Source organism: Nuphar pumila, chromosome 9 (assembly GCF_984573655.1).
Source record: "Nuphar pumila chromosome 9, dmNupPumi1.hap1.1, whole genome shotgun sequence".
Taxonomy (NCBI): domain Eukaryota; kingdom Viridiplantae; phylum Streptophyta; class Magnoliopsida; order Nymphaeales; family Nymphaeaceae; genus Nuphar; species Nuphar pumila.
In genome coordinates, this window is record NC_143257.1 from 60,883,109 (window position 1) to 60,905,674 (window position 22,566).

Here is a 22,566-nt window from a genome sequence, read left to right on the forward strand (position 1 = left end):
ATCAATTTAGAGAACTTCGATGTATTTGATGAATGGGTTAAAAAAGAAGCAGACCTCTTGAATGAAGAGGACATTCAATGGATAAACGTGGAGGGAGCTCACGACGTAGATGACGAAGACCCCACATATATTGGAGATGATTTGAATGTCGAAGAAGGAGGAGAAGGAGGAGAAGGAGGAGAAGAAGATGAACTAGAAAATAATGATGATGATGGTTAATGGTATACTTCTTAAAAATTTGGTTATGTATTGTAATTTGTAACTGTTAAGTATTCATAAAATTGTTTTTTTTGCTTTTTTATGAATCTTGTGGCATGTTCTTAATTGAAGATTGGTGTAAGTTTTATAAAATCGATTTTAAAGATGTATTTTTGCGAAAATGGTTTGTAAAAGCCGAACACCAAATAATAAAAACCGGCTCACACAAGGGTGAGATTCGGGTCGAACTCAGGGAACGGTTTTGAGAAACTTTGTATTCCACACAATAGAACTTTATTGCCTTAAAAGAAAATTAAACGTAACTAAAAAAATGTAAAAAAGGAAATGCTGAAAGACTTATTACAACCCAAGTGCTGAAAAGAAATTAATTACAAACTTTGAATGTGGCTTTGAGGCCCTACTTAACTAGAAATTAAAAAAAAAGAAAAAGAAAATAGAAAATGGGGCTTTCGCGTTTGTTCCTTCACGGGATATCCAAATCCACTTTAACACACTGCACCCCGTATATGCAATTACCTGCAAAAAGCGAACACACAAACACAAAATGCAAAATACTACGCTAAAAGGGGTTAGCAAACTAAACTACAAATCTGTCCGGTGCAATTTCAGAAAACCTGTCAGAACCAATTTCGGGAAAATCGCAGAACAGTATAGCAAATGAATTCAGTTCCTGCTGAAAATTTGCACGAAGAATCCTAACACGTGTAGGAACTGTATCCAATTTACGAAATTGAAAAATTCCGTGCGAAACTCTCGGAACAATTAAATGAATAGGAAATTACAAAAACAGGAAATTGCTCATAAATTTTTTGACAACTTCTCGTATCTGACTGTGTCAGTATATCAAACTGAATCGGAACTGAATGAAAATTTTTAGATTGAAACTAGATTTATCTAGGAATCCAATCCACTTTACGAATTCGAATTCAGAATCTGAAAGCTTTAGATATCCTAAAAACAAAATGCAACAAAAATAAAAAAAGAAACATAACAAAATTACTAGAGTTTTCTGGATAAGTCGCCGAAAAATTCCGTGACAGTCCGTGAAACATAATCAAATCTTGATGAATTTCTCCAGAATGAAAATAGATTCATTCAAGAATTTGATCCAATTTACGAATTTCAATTTGGAATCTGAAAACTCAACTTATACTAAAAATAAAATAAGACAAAAAATTAAAATGAAACAGAAATTTAGAATTATCGATTTTCACATTTTGATTCAATTAATCGAATCAAAGAATGAATAAATCGAAATTCCAGCAAGTGAAACTAATTTCTAATTTAACTAATTACAAAATACAATCAAAGAAACAAGAAATGAAATGCAGAAATTAAATCTATGCTTGTGGAATATAACGATCAACGACTATAATTGGATTTGCGCCAATTGAGCATGGATCATCATTCTCTTTTTATGATTTTGCTAAAACTGAAATGAAAAAATCAGATCAAACACGAATCAATTGATTTGATTTGATCTAATCTGATTTAATAAAGAAAAGAACAAAAGAATGCTGAAATTGTAGAAATTAACTAGATCTAAGTGATAAGATCGATCAGTGGCTTGGAGTTGGACTTGCACCAATTTCAAAAACGCCAATCGATTCTTCTTCTTTTTGGATTTTTCAAATTGGAAATAAAATGCAAGAACTACAAAGTATGAATTGAAAATTACATAATTAAACACAGCAAAGTAAAGAAAAGAAAATCAAAAATCAAAAGAAGAACACGCAATTGCGTGATTTGGGGATGAAGAAGAGAGCAAACTCACCGGATTTGCCATCCGACAACTCCATTGGCCTTGGTTGAGAGAAAGAGCGGTCTACACTTCTTGGAATATACAGCACAACCTCCATAATCGATCTCCACACAGATCCTTGGTGAAAGAAAGAGAATAGAAGAAGAAGAAGAAAAGATTTTAGAGGGTGGTGTGGGATAGAGAGGAGAGGGTATTAGAGAGAGAGGGTTGTGCGTGAAATGGGGGTTGAAGACCCCTTTCACGCCATCCTAGATGGGGTATTTATAACTATTTAATAAAATTTACAAATTAACTTCAAGAATTTTTAAAAATTCAAAATACTACCTAATTGAAATAAAAATTGGAAAAACAAGGTGGCGCCAATTCCAAAAGGGGTTTCTTGAAATTTTTTGAATTGGATTTGGGTTTTGAGTTTGCTGATCACATTTCAATTAGATCCATGATCAAATTAACGTGATTTGGACTGGATTGAGATCCGATTCGCCTTGAAATTCATTCAAACACCGTAAAACAATGATAATTTTCTTGTTTTAACTCCAAATTTCACGAGATTTGAATCGTAGCTCCTTGATTCCTGAAACGTCATAAACATAAGATGTAAAATAATAAAAGACTCATAAATGCATGATTTTTGTATTAATCATGAATGCATTATCATGCATTATCAAATTCCCTCATGCTTACTGTTTGCTAGTCTTCAAGTAAACGCGACTCCAAGACTAAAAATAAAACTATATTCTAAATAATGCAGAATTAATGTAAAATGCCTAACTCACTTTCGTAAGAATCACGGTTGCATTTAGCATATGCAACAAGCCCTTTAAACCTCTGGGTTACCCCAGTAGACGAGTAAGGTCTCGTGAGGGTTTCTAGTAATGATACCCACAAACATCTTCGTCATGCATAATTTTACAATTTTCAAAAAAACATTAGGCAATTAAAAACTATTTTGAACAAATATATTTCAGGTACTCACATTCTTTTTCATTTATTAAATCATCCATGCCTCCACAGTAGAAAAAATTTCTTTCTATCTCTTTAGACATCCCAGATTATCTATGTTTCATTTTTAGAAAAACTTGTTTACTCATGTCATTATCTACTTATCATTATATAAATGCTGTTGCACTGTTTTGTAAAACTTTTTCAAGTAATGTTTTTCTTTTCTTTAAGCTTTTTTATTTTTCTTTTTCATTGAGCACTATGTAAATTTTCAGATTTCATGACCCATGTAACGAGTATTGGGCCAGTGACTCCCAAACCAGACTACCTTAGGGCACTAGACACAGAGTGTCCCTCAGACTTAATCACTCGGGTCACTACATGTTGAATTTTCATAGTTACATGTAGTTTTTCTCTTTGCTCTTAGCAATACTGACCGTACTTTTTAATGGATCCTTGTAGCGAGCTTTGAGCCGGTGGCTCCCAAACCAGATGGTTTTAGGGCATCAGGTGTAGAATACCCTTGGGCCTTAATTACTCGAATCCAAAAGGCCTCATGTGATAAGTGCATAGAGAGTTTTGATATTCCTGTCTGCTCTATTCGCTTGAGTACAAACACTTCAACTCATATCTGGACTCAACGATTAAGAATTCAATCACATAAGTGCAAGCACTTCAACTTGTGCCTGAACCTTGCTTTTAAATGTGCTACAGGTAGAAGTGTCAAAATACTATTTGTATGCTCTTAGTTTTCTTTCTTTGCTAATGTTGCTCATTTTCGAAAAATTCAATGCATTTGTATTCATGTAAATCATAATAGACTTTAACAGTTATAATAAATATTTTTTTCAAATGCCACATAAGTAACCTTTTCATACAAATCGATTTTGAAAAAAAATTCTATATCGGGCTTAAAATTCATCTAAAAAATGTCAAAGATATGAAAAAATCATCATATATTGTTAACTTTTTGCTTTAAAAATGCCCAATTTTTACGAGTTTTTCAAATTTTTTATACATGGACAGAAATTTTTAGGTATATCATACCTTCCCCCATGCTTGAATGTCAATGTCCCCAGTGGCACTCCCTCATGTTTAAATAAAACTACATGAATGCATACAAAGAACAATGCAAAAGAGGAGAAAAAGGAGAGATATGATCTGATTATGTATACTTGGGCTCGCTTGATAAGATGCCTTGTTAAGAAGCTCCAAACTGTCCTATCACCTGTAACTCATAAGCTCTACCAACGATGTATACATGATTTGTCATCTATGCTCGCAGAATGAAAAGAAAGAAAGAAAAACTACTAAAATTACAACACTAGTCTGGGTTGCTTTCCAAAAAGCGCTAAGTTTTACGTCTTCAGCCAGACGGATCTCTGGTTACTCTTCATCATCCATGAGATCAATGGACTCAAGGCCACGCTCAATCGGGAGGTCTGAGATATATCGTTTTATCCTCTGCCCTGTCCACTACATTTCCTCCAACTCTACCCCTTTAGACCCTGCAACGACTCTTTTTCCTGCTAGGAACGAGCTTAGTCTCCATGTTTGATTGAAAATCGTGGTGAATCTCGTTGGGATGATTCTCATATGATGGTGAGCCATAAACCGAATATCTATCCATGCAAGTATCAATCATTCGATTAGATTGCTTCCATTTAACGTCCTTCGCATGGAATCATTCGTCATTTCCTGTCGCTCTTATGACAATATCAAATATGTTTATCCGCAATCGCTTATTGCAAAAAAAAAACATCCATCTCCCCGATACGGCAGTTAATACAAGCATTGGCAATGACCAAGAATGGTCTGCCGAGAATGATGGGGGTCCGGTGAGCGACATCAGTGCCTTGCATATCCATAACGAGAAAATCATTAGGGAAATAAAAGTCCTCGATCTTGACTAACACATCTTTCAAGATTCCCGGGAGAAGCTTGGTAGACCTGTCTGCCAACTGCAAGATGGTCGTGGTGGGTTTTAAATCCCCAATCCCAAAAATGTCATAAAGAGAACTCAGCAATATGTTCATACTGGCCCCAAGGTTGAGCAGTGCACGATCAATAGTCATGTTCTCGATGACACAAGAGATGATGGTGCCCCCTGATTCTTAAGTTTAGGTGGAGCTTGGTACCGAAACACGGAGCTCACTTGCTCAGTCAGGAAGATCTTCTTGGGCAGAGATCTTGATTTTCTCTTCTGTGTGCAAAGTTCTTTAAGACACTTTGCATAAATGGGCACTTGTTGGATGACATCGAGCAGAGGGAGGTTTATGTGAACATGCTTGAATATCTCAAGCATTTCTTGCCCCCTGTTTGCCAAAATCATTCGGTTTTTTCAAGGCATGAGGAAATGAGGCTCTAAGAATATATGAAGGAGAAGGCGCAGGCCGCGGGCTCTGGCCACTTTCCTTAGGCCTGGTAAGATAAGTCGACTGGTCTTTAGGCTTTTCTTTGAGTTCTTCAGTCTTCTCTTGCACGGAATGGAATTCCTTCCCACTCCGAAGGGTCATAACAACGTTGGCCTGCTCTTGATGAGACTCTGTTATGTGCAGACCACGATGCATGGGTTCCTTACCCCTTGGGTTGAGAATAGGCTGACTAGGCAAGCTTTCCATGTTGCGTCTGCTCAATGCTTCAACCAACTGTCCCATCTGAGTCTCTAGCTTCGCTGGGTATGGGAGTTGAGGTTGGCCTTTATATCAGAGAATGCTTTAAGGAGCTTCTCTTGACCTGTGGCTAGGAAAGCATGTGGGGTGGGTCTTGTGGATTTCTCCACGCAAAGTTGGGGTGGTTTCACCAGCCCAGATTATAGGGTGCATATGGATCATGCACTGGTTTGACAAAACTTTGGGCATCATTCACCTGCACCTAAACAAACGCAGGATAGAGCGATGCTGTCAGATAGTCAAAAATATAGTGCGCAGGGCTAGCGCATAGCTCGCACACTTTACTCGATTTATTGAAGTTGGGTTGGCTAGCAGTTGATCCACTTTCTAGCCAACTGGTCTACTTTGATTTATAGTTCTTGATTGAACCTAACTTCAAAAATCCCTCCATTTTTAGGACCACTAGGAGCAGAGGTGGTCCTATCAATTTTCGAAGACACAACATGGTGTATAGAGTTTTCACTCAATGTTTCGAATATGACCCATGCCTCGTCCTCGCTTTTGAGCATGAACGTGCCCCCATATGAAGAATCAACCATCTAACTATCTTTCTTAGTCAGGCCATCGTAAAAGTACTGCACCAACCACCATTTAGGCACTTGGTGGTGGGGACACTTTTTGAGTAGGTCTTTTAACCTATCCTAGGTCTCGTGAAGTTGTTCTCCCTCTATTTGAAGAAAACTGGTTATGGCCTTTCGATATTAATTCATTTTGCCAATGCAAAAATATTTTTTAAGAAATTCCTTTTGCATTTGCTTCCAGTTAGCAATACGAACTCTATCTAAGGATTTAAGCTAGTGTTTCGCTTTATCCTTTAGGGAGAAAGAAAATAGAGTTCACCTCAAAGCGTCATCTTTAAAGTTATGAATCCGCACAATGGAGCAGATCTCAAGGAATTCGTCGAGGTGACGATATGGGTCCTCGTTACTAAGACCATAAAAAGATGTTTGCATCTGTATGACACTGACTTTAATCTCAAATTGATTTGCTCTCATATTAGGTCTCGTGATGCAGGAAGAAGGGGTGTAAACATTTGGAATGAAGTATTCTCTTAGGGGACGGGTAAGTTGCTGATCTTCGGCCATGTGGCCTGATCTGTGGGCTTCCCGAATTAGGGACTCAGGGTCTTCTATAGGTAAAACAAGTTCGGGATCTTGCGAACGTCGCCCTTGCATACACCTTGGTAGAGATCCAACCGTCCTAAAGTGGACTTCTACTTAATTCTAGTGTGCAAGCGTGATCAAAACAACAAAACCATGAAGCAGTCAATTACGGAAAAACAAAAAGCAGTAAACACTCAACCACACGCTTTCACCCAAGCAGTTAATTTGCAGAAATAAATCTACATGAACGGTTACCTATGAAATGGGTAACCTACTAGGTAGGCCAGGCAAGAAAAGTAAACTGGCTCTATGGATAGCAAGCAACATGGTCCTAAGAATCCTAAGTAATTAACAAAAACAAACTAATAATCCTAATAATAGTGCAAGAAAAGTAAACTAGCAATCCTAATTAAATTGTAAAAAGGAAAACTAACAATCCTAGATAATACGTAAACAAACAAGAGGCAATAAAGTGAATACTCATTTTTCAAGCGTCGTTCTCCAACAATGATGCAAAAAATTTGGTGTAAGTTTTATGAAATCAATTTTAAAGATATATTTTTTGCGAAAATGGTTTGTGAAAGCCGAACACCAAATAATAAAAACCGTCTCACACTAAGGTGAGATTCGGGTCGAACTCAGGGAAGGGTTTTGCGAAACTTTGTATTCCACACAATAGAATTTTATTGTCTTAAAAGAAAATTAAACGTAACTTAAAAAATGTAAAAAGGAAATGCTCAAAGACTTATTACAACCCAAGTGCTGAAAGAAAATTAATTACAAACTTTGAATGTGGCTATGAGGCCCTACTTAACTAGAAATTTAAAAAAAATAAGAAAATATAAAATATAAAATATAAAATAGAAAATAGAAAATAGAAAATAGAAAATAGAAAATAGAAAATAGAAAATAGAAAATAGAAAATAGGGCTTTCGCTTTTGCTTATTCACGGGAGATCTAAATCCACTTCAACACACTGCACCCCGTATGTGGCAACTACCTGCAAAAAGTGAGCACACAAGCACGAAATGCAAAATACTATGATAAAAGGGGTTAACAAACTAAAGTTATGAACTACAAATCTGTCCTGTGCAATTTCAGAAAACCTGTCAGAACAGTTTTGGGAAAATCGCAGAACAATATAGCAAATGAATTCGGTTCCTGTTGAAAATTTGCAGGAAGAATCCTAACATGCGTAGGAATCGTATCCAATTTACGGAATTGAAAAATTCTGTGCGAAAATGGTTTGTGAAAGCCGAACACCAAATAATAAAAACCGTCTCACACTAAGGTGAGATTCGGGTCGAACTCAGGGAAGGGTTTTGCGAAACTTTGTATTCCACACAATAGAATTTTATTGTCTTAAAAGAAAATTAAACGTAACTTAAAAAATGTAAAAAGGAAATGCTCAAAGACTTATTACAACCCAAGTGCTGAAAGAAAATTAATTACAAACTTTGAATGTGGCTATGAGGCCCTACTTAACTAGAAATTTAAAAAAAATAAGAAAATATAAAATATAAAATATAAAATAGAAAATAGAAAATAGAAAATAGAAAATAGAAAATAGGGCTTTCGCTTTTGCTCATTCACGGGAGATCTAAATCCACTTCAACACACTGCACCCCGTATGTGGCAACTACCTGCAAAAAGTGAGCACACAAGCACGAAATGCAAAATACTATGATAAAAGGGGTTAACAAACTAAAGTTATGAACTACAAATCTGTCCTGTGCAATTTCAGAAAACCTGTCAGAACAGTTTTGGGAAAATCGCAGAACAATATAGCAAATGAATTCGGTTCCTGTTGAAAATTTGCAGGAAGAATCCTAACATGCGTAGGAATCGTATCCAATTTACGGAATTGAAAAATTCTGTGCGAAACTCCCGGAACAGTTAAATGAACAGGAAATTACAGAAACAGGAAATTGCTACTGTGGCAGTATATCAAACTGAATCGGAATTGAACGAAATTTTTCAGATTGAAACTAGATTGATTCAGGAATCCAATCCACTTTACGGATTCGAATTCGGAATCCGGAAGCTTCGGATATCCTAAAAACAAAATGCAACAAAAATACAGAAAGAAACATAACAAAATTACTAGAGTTTTCTAGATAAGTCACCAAAAAATTTCGTGATAGTCCGTGAAACAAAATCCGATTTTGATGAATTTCTCTAGAATGAATATAGATTCATTCAAGAATCTGATCCAATTTATGGATTTCAATTTGGAATCCGAAAACTCAACTTATACTAAAAATAAAATCAGATAGAAAATTGAAATGAAGCAGAAATTTAGAATTATCGATTTTCACACTTTGATATCAAATCAAAGAATGAATGAATTGAAATTCCAGCAAGTGAAACCAATTTCTAATCTAACTAATTACAGAATACAATCAAAGAAACAATATCTACGCTTGTGAAATGAAACGATCAACGACTACAATGGAATTTGCGCCAATTGAGCATGGATCATCATTCTCTTTTTATGATTTTGCTAAAACTGAAATGAAAAAATCAGATCAAACACAGATCAATTGATTGGATTCGACCTAATCTGATCTAATGAAGAAAAAAACAAAAGAATGCTGGAATTGCAGAAATTAACTAGATGTAAGTGAGAAGATCGATCGGTGGCTTGGAGTTGGACTTGCACCAATTCCAAAAACGCCAATCGATTCTTCTTCTTTTTGGATTTTTCAAATTGGAAATAAAATGCAAGAAGAATAACTACAAAGTATGAACTGAAAATTACAGAATTAAATGCAACAAAGTAAAGAAAAGAAAATCAAAAATCAAAAGAACACGCAATTGCGTGATTTGGAAATGAAGAAGAGAGCGAACTCACCAGATTTGCGATCCGGCAACTCCATTGGCCTTGGTTGAGAGAAAGAGCAGTCTGCACCTCTTGAAATACGCAGCACAAGCTCCGGAATGGATCTCCACGCAGATCTTTGGTGAAATAAAGAGAATAGAAGAAGAAGAAGAAGAAGAAGAAGAAGAAGAAGAAGGAGAAGAAGGAGAAGAAGAAAAAATTTTAGAGGGTGGCATGGGATAGAGAGGAGAGGGGATTAGAGGGAGAGGGTTGTGCTTGAAATGGGGTTGAAGATCCCTTTTACACCACGCTAGATGGGGTATTTATAACCATTTAATGAAATTTACAAATTAACTTCAAGAATTCTTTAGAATTTCAAAATACTACCTAATTGAAATAAAAATTGGAAAAACAAGGTAGCGCCAATTCCAAAAGGGGTTTCTTGAAAAATTTTGAATTGGATTTGGGTTTTGAGTTTGCTGATCACATTTGAATTGGATCCATGATCCAATTAACGTGATTTGGACTTGATTAAGATCCAATTCGCCTTGAAATTCGTTCCAACCATGGTTTTAAAACTCGCCGAGTCAACTCGGTGACTCGGCTCGGCTCTCCAGCGAGTCAACCCAGCAGGGTAAACTCGGCTTGCCTTGACTCGGCCTGACTCGGTGTGACTCGGTCTGACTCAGCCGAGTTCTGGGATATTTGAAATTAGATTTTTTGGGTATTTCAAAATAACAGTTTAATAATAAATAATAAATTACAAGACAAACCAGTTCAAAGATACAATAATCTATCAATCTTAATGTGTTGATTAAACATATTGGCAAAAAAATGATTCAAAGATCTAACAAAAAAGTGAAGCATACACGTATCGGTGCTTGTACTTCATGTTCTGGTGTTGGGTGCCTTTGAGTGTTGTTTTATGAACACATATCATATCCTTCATTGTATATAAAAATACATTTTTGTACGAAGTCTGTATCACACTTGTGCATAACAATCTGTACCCTGTCATCCTTATTTTTTGACAGAAACACCCATATCATGCCAGATGTGCTGATCTTGTACAGTATGCTTGTACATGTATCCATGTGACAACATTTCCCTTGGTCATAATTGGAATTTCTTCTGATGATTCATTCTCTTATTGTTGTTTTACCTTGTTGCAACTAATTCAATCTGGATTTTTATGCAAGATGATGTGTTGCTGTTCTCAATGAGGTGAGATCACTAGAAAGGAAAGCTAACAAAAGCTAGGGTTTCTTCTGGAGAAGTTTAGCTTAAATTCCTAAACCATTCTATTTAGAAACTTGAGTTTAAGTATGTTTCTAGACTCAGTTACATGGGGCCTTCATTGAATACCAAAGACATGCTTGTTATGAAGAAGTTTCTTCATGTAACTTGACCTTTCCATGTGACCTTGTTATGAAGAAGTTTGTACTTTTTCTACTCTGAACTTGCAATTTTTTATTGTCAACTCTTTAGACTATATGTTTACTGAAAAACATGGTTTGAGACAAATTATATATTGTTTTTCTTTTAAAATCAAAAGTTAACAAAACCCGGTCCGAGTCACCGAGTTGACCCGCCGAGTCACGAGTTAATAAAGAACGAGTCGAGTTCCGAGTCACGGGCTTTAAAACCTTGGTTCCAACACCGTAAAACGACGATAATTTCCTCGTTTTAACTCCAAATTTCACAAGATTTGAATTGTAGCTCCTTGATTTCTGAAACATTATAAACATGGGATGTAAAACAATAAAAGACACATAAATGCATGATTTTTGTATTAATCATGAATGCATTATCAAAAATATTACTATTTTGCATTGTTCTTGTGGGATTTGATGATTGATGATGTGTTATGTAGCTCATAAAGATATAAATGCTTCACATGCGATTTTATCGTTGCATTTTGTGCATTTCATCATTGTTTTGTGTGATGATTTATTAGAAATTTTTCTATTTTTTTTTATTTTTACGATTTATTTTAGAATTTTTAATGTTTTTTTTTCAAAATTTACAATACGTATCTTATTTTGGGACTGACTGATACGGGTTACAATACGATATATACAATCTTGGTTCTCATACTATATACCTTTACCCGGTACACATTGTTGATATCTATGTCACATAGGCGCAGGTGCGGGTCCGACGATGCGGCACTTTGAAAAAACTTGGGTGCAAGAGGGTGTATATATATATATATGTATATAATTTTTAACAGTTAACAGTAACACTAATGAAATAAAATGCCGACCCTGGGTGCGGCACTTTTGTATTTTTTTTATTTTCGGTCCAAAATGGACAATTATGACCCTAGGTGCGGCACTTTCGTATTTTTTTTATTTTGGGTCCAAAATGGACAGTTATTACCCTTGGTGCATTGACCGCACCCAGGGACGGCTTGACCGCACCCGCACCCGCACCCGAGTCGAGTCACGTTGATGCGGGTATGACACCCTGTTGGCCGAATCCCTGTGACATAGGTTGATATGGAGCAGTTAATGATATTGGCTATATCACCATCCCTATAGAAGTTTCTGTGAGCGAAATCACTTATTGAGGATTTTGGTTTTCTATAAAGTTTTCCTTTCAGGATCTGTAGTTTGCTTCTGTTCATCTTCTTGTTTAAAAGCTAATAGCACCTTTGTGCAACCACACAACTACTTGGTGGCAGACGTCAGTCATTTCCTGCTGTTGAGATGGATGCATATTATTTATTTGTTTTTTTATACTTTCTCTGGTGAGCTTAATAGTGACACAAGTATTTCCATATGGATGCAAAGGAATTTGTTTGTGGTGGGAATTGTTTGAGAGGTGTTGCATTTTGTATGCATGGACTTGACTGAACCAAATATTTGGATACTTATGTGCTTGGAATGTGTATGTTTTATTTACAGTTTATACATGATTTTATTGAGTTTTATGCTACTGGCTTGTAGACTCTTTAACATCCTTGTTAATTCTAATTATGAGCTGTTTCATGTGTATATATGTTGGTGCAATCATATAACGATTGGCATTAATTTACTCCCATACACTTTTTATATAGATAAGTAAAACTTTCTTTTTGGCGCTTGTATTATGGGGCATATCATATGATTATATCCTAATGTGTTAACCTGATATTCTGTCTACCTAGGTTTTCTACTGTTGGAGGCAATGATTTCTTCTTATCGTTTATTTATTTAATGTGCATTTGATTTTTAATTGCCCCCTTTAGATTCACATGAATGCCTTTATTTCACAATTGCAGCAAGCCGTGCACTGGATATGTTTAATTTCACTCCAATCAATGGGAAGCCGATCAGGATTATGTTTTCACATAGGGATCCTAGTATGCGGAAAAGTGGATATGCAAATGTATTCATAAAAAATCTTGACACGTCAATTGATAACAAGGCATTGTATGATACTTTTGCATCTTTTGGTGCCATCCTATCTTGCAAGGTAGCTACAGATGCGAATGGTCAGTCAAAAGGCTATGGATTTGTCCAGTTTGAACATGAAGAAGCTGCACAGAATGCCATATCAAGACTCAATGGGATGTTAATAAATGACAGGCAAGTTTATGTTGGCCTCTTTGTTCGTCGACAGGAAAGGGATCGTATGAATGGGTCACCAAAATTTACTAATGTATATGTAAAAAATTTGTCTGAAATGATTACAGATGAGGACCTTAAAGGTATTTTTGGAAATTATGGTCCAATCACCAGCGCTGTTATTATGCGGGACATAAATGGAAATTCTAGAGGGTTTGGGTTTGTTAATTTTCAGAATCCATATGATGCTGCCACTGCAGTCGAAAAACTGAATGGTTACACATTAAATGATGATAAGGTCTGGTATGTTGGGAGGGCTCAGCGGAAATCTGAAAGAGAGGCTGAGCTGAAGGCCAAGTTTGAGCAGGAAAGGAATGGACGTCTGGAGAAACTACAGGGAACAAATTTATATTTGAAAAACTTAGATGATTCAGTTGATGATGAAAAACTTATGGAGCTGTTCTCAGAATTTGGATCAACCACCTCTTGCAAAGTATGTGTGCAGCTTTATTTGTTCAACATCTTTTGAAATTGTTCCATGGAAAAGAAGAAAAGCTGAATTAAATATTGTGGTTCATTATCTCATTTTTTTTCTTTTTTAGGTTATGCGTGATTTACAAGGGCAGAGTAAAGGCTCTGGTTTTGTTGCATTTACTACACCGGAAGAAGCTTCACGTGCAGTAAGTATTTATGTAATGTGATCTGTGATCTTTTGGCATTTCACAGGAATACACACACATGCACACTCAACATCGGCACATCAGTATGCATTTATGGCTTCTAACTGATTATTTCAAACATTTTTGGCTTACATGCTTTCCCTATCTATGGTTGTTTAGATTGCTGAGATGAATGGGAAAATGATTGGCAACAAGCCTTTATATGTTGCACTTGCACAACGCAAGGAAGAAAGAAGGGCGAGATTGCAGGTTAGCAGTTTAAGTGTCATATTTTTTCTGATTTTCCTTTTTTAAATTTGAATGTTATTTATCTGTTGGTGCACTGTTTAACTTCCGGTCCAATTATTGCTTTCATAAGCATTATCTGTTTCCCTATGTCACACGGGCACTTCGCTTAGCATGTGTATCCTATGTCAACGCAGCACAACACTCACACTGTAAAGAAGCACTCAAATATTGGTGACAATCTACCAAGGACTTGATAAGAATAATCACTCACAAAGTGCACTAAGGCACACATAAAAAATATCAGCTTTTTATTAAGAAGAATCCTCACAAAAAACATGAAATACAATGGGGCAGTACCCCAACATTTATGCACAAGAACAAGAGGAGGCTGGTTAGCTGTTGGGCCAGCCTCCCAACGGTTCTACTCTATTTAGAGCCGTTGGGAGCTGCCCAATGGCTAGTCAACAGGTCAAAAAGAAAAAAATTAAAATGAAAAGAAAGAAGGAAAACTAAAAAATAAAAATTACAATAAAGAAACCATCTATATACAAAATATACTTGAATATATATATACAGTCAAGCATATACGTTTATACAAGACATGAATTTCTAATACTCCCCCTCAAACTTATGGTGCAATCACCGAAAGTTTGTCAAGAAGAAAGTTGAACCTTGGCGAACACAGAGTCTTGGTGAAGAAATCAACAAGTTGATATTCTGATGTCACATAGGGAAGATCAATAATCTTCTTTAAGTACTCTTCACGAACAAAGTGACAGTTTATTTCTATATGCTTAGTCCATTCATGAAACGTTCGATTCCGAGCTATGTATATGGAACTCTTGTTATCACAACATAAGATGAATTCCCATATCTGAAATCAGTTGTTTGAGCCACACGATCTCCATGGTAGTGGTGGCCATTGCTCTATACTCAACTTCTGTGGATGACATCGACACTTTTTGTTGCTTTTTGCACTTCCACAAAATCAAGGATTCCCTTAGAAATACACAAAAACTAGTTGTTGAACGCCTGTTGTTCAGATTCCCTCCCCAATCAGCATCTGAATAAATAATGAGATCTAACGTGGAAGAAGATGATAGAAAAGCTTCCTTATTGATGGTGCATTTAATGTATTTAATAATTCTCATGACTACACTCATATGGGCTGATGTGGGAGCATCTTGAAACTGACTGGCCACGTGGACGGCATGAGCTATATCAGGTATTATAATACTTAGATACATAAGAGATCCAACCAGTTGTTTGAATGGAGTTGGATTGTCCAAAGGAACCCCATCGCCAGCTCGCATCTGCGTTCTAACAATCTTTGAAGTATCAACAACTTTGTCATCTGACAATCCTGACCTGTCAATGATATCTAAAGCAAACTTTGTTTGTGACAATATATATTCTCTGGTAGAATATGACACTTCTATTTCAAGAAAGTATGTTAGAAAACTAAGATCAATCATTTTAAAAGTGTTTTTCAAAAACTATTTTACTTTTTTAATTCCTTCTTTATCACTTTCTGTAATTAGCATATCATCAACATATAGAAGAAGAATTACAATCCTGCAGAAGAATTCTTGACAAACAAAACTGTATCAGTATAACATGGTTTGAAACCATATTTAGTAATAACATTGTTAAATGTGTCAAACCAGGCTTTGGGTGCTTGTTTGAACCCATACAAGGCTTTTCTTAATCTAAGCACCATGCCTTTAGAAACCATCAACCTGGATGAAACATCCATATATACTTCCTCATTAAGGTTGCCATTTGAAAAAGCATTCTTAATATCCATTTGAAATATATTCTAATTTTTAATAGCTGAAATAACAATAAGGATTCTAACCGTTGTCATCCTAGCAATAGGAACAAAGGTCTCTTCATAATCTACTCTATACTCTTGAGAATATCCTTTGGCAACTAACCTGGTTTTATGTCTTTTCAAGGACTCATCACTTTTTGTCTTGACTTTGAAGATCCATCTACAACCTTTGGTTTTCTTCCCAGGCGGTAAGTTTAAGATTTCCCAAGTGTTGGCACCTTCAAGTGCATCTAGTTCCATACACAAGGATTTTTCCCATTCAAGAAGATTTTTTGCTTTATTGTTACATGAGGGTTTAAAGTATGAATAAATGGCTAAAAGACAGGCTCTATGTTTAGGAGAGGAGTCATAAGAAACAAATCTATTGGAAATGGTGTTCGCTCAGATCTACGAATGATAATTTGTTTAGAGGGAGCTTCCAATGATTCGTGACCATCTTGATTTAGATTTTCAGTGGATATGTTCCTATTTCTTCTAGTGTATACTGTTGGTTCAACTGTTGTTCTACCCTCAATAGAAGATTCCATAGGAGTTTCTTGATTATCATTATGATCATCAGACCCATAATTAGAAAGTAATTTAAATAAGGAGTAATCAACATTTACATCTTGTGACATGCATCCTTCAAATCTACTTTCATTTTCTACAAAGTTAACATTTCTTGAGACAAGGAGTTTATCATTTTTGACATCATAACATTTAAACCCTTTTTGTGATTCTGTATAACCAATGAAAGCACAAGGAATAGCCTTGGAAGATAGTTTGTCTCTTTTATCATTCGAAATATTACACTTACAACAAAAATTTTTAAGTCTTTAATAATCAAGTTGATATTTAAACATTTTTTCAAAGGGAATTTCATTTGATAGAGATTTTGAAGGCATCCTATTTATAAGATATACTGAGGTTAGGGTAGTTTCAGCCCAAAAGTTTTGGGAACATTCCTAGAAATAAGTAGTGTCCTTGTAGTCTCTATAATATATCTATGTTTCCTTTCTTAAATTCCGTTTTGTTGTGGTGTTCTTGGACATGATCTTTGGTGCAAAATCCCTTCATTTTCTAAGAATTGTTTGAAATCATTTAATAAATACTCTTTCCAGAGTCCATTCTTAGGATTTTAATCTTGCTTTCAAATTGAGTTTTGATCATGTTATGATAGTTTTTGAAGGATTAAATTTAAGAAAATAAATCCAACAATATCTAGTATAATCATCAATGAACACAAAATAGTAGGTGAATCCTCCTTTGGAAAGTATAGGATTTGGACCCCACACATCTGAATGGATCAACTCAAAAGGCATAAAGGAGTAAAAAGTCTTTTGTCCAAAAGGCAAAGATATCATTTTTTCAAGTATGCATTCCTTGCATTCAAAATTGTCTTTGCAAAGGTCCCTAGTAATAGACACAATTTAATTTCCTTACATTTGGATGACCAAGTCTATGATGCCAAACTTTGATATCTTTTGTTTGAGCAATATTACAAAAAGATTCTTTTGAAATACAAAGAGAGTTCATGTACTAAAGATCTCCTTGCCTAGAACCTTTCCCAATCAATTTCTCGGACTGACGATCCTGCACCCAACATTTGTTTGATGAGAATACGATATCACATTCGTGATCCGAGATTTGATAGACGAAAAGTAAGTTAAGATGTAATTTTGGTATAAATCTAACTTTTGGAACGTAAAACTTGTTGTATTTTGTCAAATCGTTTTTAAAATTTTCAACACCCTTTATTTCCATAGAAGTTCCATCGGCGGTACAAACAAAAGACGCATTTGATTTAGGTTAACATTCGGATAAAATAGACTTATGTGGGGTCATATGAAATGAAGCTCCAGAATCAAGAAGCCAAGAGCATGTACCAGGAGTTGAAGACGATGCAATGGCCACCCTGAATGTAGATCCTTTAAGCAATGGTTGTAATACCCCGTCAATTGAGACAATGATTTGGAGAGATCTTTGAGGCTTATGATGTCTTTTTCTTTATTTGACGGAGTCGCAGCAACCTGTTTCTCATGAGGCCTATAGTCCTTTTTAAATCTAGTACATTGAGGTTTAATGCGACCGGGCTCATGACAATTGTGACAAATTACTTTGTATTCTCCTCTATTTTGATTTTTATTAAAGTGAGGAGGCCTATAAGGCTTGATATAATTTTCCGATTTGGAAGCGACAAGAGCATAATCATCTTTTTTATTGTTACTAGCTATGTCACATGGGTGCGGGTGCGACACGGGTGCGGAGCAATTTCAAATTTTTTGGACACGAGGACTCGGCTATATCTCTCTCTCTCTCTCTATATATATATATATATATATATATATATAACAATAATTCAAGTCTGCAGTAAATTAAGTAGCCAAAACTATGACCTTAATTTTTTCGAAAGTTTCAATTTGGCACTCCCATTTCTTTATGGTAGTTCTTAAGCTAGCTTTTCTAATACTTGTGAAACTAGTATTTTTTTAATCTGGAAAAACATTTATTTAGCTACCTCAAATGGTTGGGTTACCTTTTATCGTGTTTTATACATATTTTTACATAAGTTGTGAAACAGTCACACAGACTGTGCACACAGTCTGTGATTGTGCAGTGCACAGTCACACAGACTGTGCACAGTCACACAGACTGTGCACAGTCACAGACTGTGTGCAATGACTGTACAGTTACAATTGCACAGTCTATGACTGTGCAATTGCATTGCACAGTCTGGTTATATATTAAAAAACAACAACAACAACGACAACTACGCCTTCATCCCAAAACAATTGGGGTCAGCGATATGAACCAAAAAAGAAATTCATTTTGGGTCTTCCACATGAATCCTTTTCCTCCAATCATTTCTATCCAATGCCATGTCCTCGGTGAGGTTCAAAGCATTCATATCCTTTCCTATCATCTCCATCCAAGTCTTCCTAGGCCTACCCCGACCTCGTTTAACTAATATATTTTCCCATTTCTCCAACCTTCTAACGGGAGCATCATTAGGCCTTCGCCGAATATGTCCAAACCACCGTAAACGATTCTCTCGCATCTTATTTTCAATGGGTGCAACACCTACCTTCTTACGTATGTCCTCGTTCCGAATCTTATCTTTTATTGTATTTTCACACATCCATCTAAGCATCCGCATCTCAGCTACACTCATTTTTTGAATATGATGTCTCTTGGCAGCCCAACATTCCGTACCATATAGTAAAGCGGGTCTAATAGTCGTCCTATAGAACTTTCCCTTCAACCGCAATGGCATTCTACGATCGCACAGCACTCCAGTTGCACTTTTCCATTTCATCCACCCAACCTTTATCCTATGATTTACATCTCCATCAATTTCTCCATACTTTTGAATGATGGATCCCAAATATTTGAAATAATCATTCACCGGTATTTCTTGCTCACCAAGCTTCACTACACTCCCATCACTACTTCGTTGCTTACTAAACCGACATTCCATATATTCAGTCTTACTCTTACTCAACTTAAAACCTCTTGCTTCCAATGTCTGTCTCCATAATTCTAACTTAGCATTAACCCCAGCTCTAGACTCATCAATCAAAACAATATCATCAGCAAACAACATACACCACGGTACATTTTCTTGAATTGATCTCGTAAGCTCATCCATCACTATCGCAAATAGGAAAGGGCTTAAAGCAGATCCTTGATGTAACCCAACCGTTATCGGAAAATTGGTTGTCACCCCTCCACAAGTGCGGACATTGGTTACTACTCCTTCATACATATCTTTAATTATACTAATGTACTTGAGAGAAACACCTTTCTTCATCATTGTCCACCAGAGAATGTCCCTAGGTACTCTATCGTATGCCTTCTCTAAATCAATAAAAACCATATGCAAATCTTTGTTCCTCTCTCTATATCTTTCAATAAGTTGTCTAAGAAGATGTATAGCTTCCATAGTTGATCTTCCAGGTATAAAACCAAATTGATTCTCCGATATCATGACAACCTTCCTCAACTTAGACTCAATCACCCTCTCCCAAAGTTTCATAGTATGACTCATGAGTTTTATACCACGATAGTTTGTGCAATCTTGTATATCACCCTTATTCTTATATAGAGGCACCAAAGTACTCTTCCTCCACTCATTAGGCATCTTATTTGTTCGCCAAATCTTGTTAAAAAGATTTGTCAACCATTCTAAACCTTTCTCTCCCAAGCATTTCCAAGCCTCAATAGGTATACCATCTGGGCCAACTGCCCTTCTTGATTTCATTTTCTTCAAAGCCTCTGCAATTTCTTTCTTTTGAATCTTGCGCATGAAGTCACGATTTATCTCATTAAAAGAAATGGAGAAGTCTCAAAGATCTTGAGCATGACTATCATTAAATAGCTTATCAAAATAATCTTTCCATCTCTCCTTGATCTCCTCATCTTTGACTAAAACCCTTTGCGTTTCATCTTTGATACATCTAACCATACCCAAATCCCTCGATTTCCTATCTCTCATCTTTGCAAGTCTATAAATATCCTTCTCGCCTTCTTAGGTTTCCAACTTGTCATAAACCTCCTTATATGTCTTAGCCCTCGCGTTTCGAACTATTTTTTTAGCTTCCTTCTTTGCTATCATATACTTCTCCAAATTCGCATTATCACGACTCTTACTTAGATTTCTATAACACTCTCTTTTAACCTTAATAGCTAATTTGACATCCTCGTTCCACCATGATGTATCCTTACCTAGTGGTGCACCGCCTTTAGACTCACCCAATACCTCCTTAGCCACTTTTCTCATGCCACCCGCTATCTTATTCCACATTGATTCTGAATCCTCCTCGAGACACCAATCAGCTTCCTTAACTACCTGCTCTACAAACATTCCTTGTTTAGCTCCTTTCAGTGCCCACCACTTAATTCTAGGATCTATCCTATGTCTATCCCTTTTGCGGCATTGTCTAATTCTAAGATCTAAAATTAAGACTCTATGTTGTGTAGCTACACTTTCTCCCGGTATAACCTTATAATCGATGCAACAACCCTTATCTCTCTTTCTAAGTAGGAAAAAAATCTATCTGACTCGTATTAACCCCACTTTTAAATGTTACTAGGTGAGACTCCCTCTTCCTAAACCAAGTGTTTGCTAAGATCATATCATAGGACAAACAAAAATCTAAAATCCTTTCTCCACTTTCATTTCTTTCTCCTATACCATAGCCTCCATGGATACCCTCAAATCCATCCCTACTAATGCCTACATGTCCATTAAGGTCACCGCCGATGAAAAGCTTTTCTCCATACGATATCCCTTGTACTACTCCATCTAAATCTTCCCAAAATTGATGCTTAATGGACTCATCTAAACCTACTTGAGGTGCATAAACACTAACAATATTAATAATATCCGTACCTAATACTAATTTAATAAGTAAAATTCTATCACCTTTCCTACGGACCTCAACTACATTATCTATAAACTGACGACTCATAACAATCCCTACTCCATTCCTATTCCTATTTATTCCTGTATACCAAATCTTATATCCCAAAGGTTCTATCACTTTTGCTTTCTCACCTACCCATTTGGTCTCTTGAAGACATAAAATATCAATCTTTCTCCTACACATAACATCTACTAACTCTACCAACTTACCAGTTAAAGACCCTTATATATTAAAAAAAAAGATATATAAAAAATGTTTTTTTTGTTTTTTGTCTTAAAAATGAACATTTTTAGACTCGGTCAAAGTTGACCGAATCCAAAATGTGGACGGACTCGGCCTTGACTCGTTGACCGATTCCGACTCGGCGTTGACCGACCCCGGGCCGAGTCCGAAGCCGCACCCATGTCCGCACCCGTGTCGGGGCGTGTCGACTCGGGTGCGGCACCTCCCTAGCCGAGTCCGTGTGACATAGGTTACTAGGTGTAGCAAGAACACTTACTTTTGCTCATATTCAATTTAGTTTCTTCTCCACTAAGCTTAGTGAGAATTTCATGAATAGGAGGAGGTGATGAGGAAGATAGCAAAGAGGCCCTAGTTTGTTCAAATTCGGGTATCAAACCATAAAGAAAGACAAAAAAATCTTTCTTCAACTTGAGCCCTCATCATCTCAATAAACTTTCCTTCCCATTTTGGTTCAAATTGATTGAGTTGAGTCCAAACGGAAGACAATTTCATAAAGTAGTCTCTAACATTCTTATATCCTTGTTTGATGTTTCTAGCCTTTTCTTGAAGGTAATACTTATGAGCCATATCTTTGTCGGTCATATCTTTAAGATATTCCCATGCCTCATTTGCCTTTTTGTAGCATAAAAGATTTGAGGGAATCTTGGTTCCAACCCCACTTATCCAAGATATGATTTTAGCATTTTTCATATCCCATTCATTTAACTTTTTATAATACTCCTCCATTGCTTTTTCTCTTTCTTTTCCTTTGAGATTTGTCTCGACACCATTTTTGCATATAGTAATTTTAGGAGTAGGTTCGAAGATAGTACCTCTAACGTACCCCAATAATCCTTGACCTTTTATTAAATGTCTTCAAGTGTCCCGCCCAAATGATGTAGTTGCTACCGTTAAGCTTAAATGGTGGAACAAAGTTGAAGTTGCTTGAGTTGTGTGACAAGAATTCAGCCATGTTGAAGAAGAAGAAACCACGAGCCAAAAAAAAAAAGATCACCAATGCGCTTTACAAGGCAGCCTCCACGAGTGAATATAAGCAAAACAGCCCACTTGCTTTGATACCATGTAACAATCAAGTCTACTAAGGACTTGATAAGAATAATCACTCA

General features: G+C 36.2%; 1 protein-coding gene across 1 annotated transcript in view; it reads left to right on the forward strand.

Moving 5' to 3' along the window:
• The window catches only part of LOC149828607 (polyadenylate-binding protein 2-like), a 34,379-nt gene that overhangs the window by 4,557 nt on the left and 7,256 nt on the right, over positions 1–22,566 (forward strand). Inside the window, exons 2-4 of the mRNA XM_090016904.1 lie at positions 12,785–13,563; positions 13,673–13,750; positions 13,910–13,999. Coding sequence (XP_089873030.1) covers positions 12,785–13,563; positions 13,673–13,750; positions 13,910–13,999 — 947 coding nt within the window. The remainder of the gene's footprint in view (positions 1–12,784; positions 13,564–13,672; positions 13,751–13,909; positions 14,000–22,566) is intronic.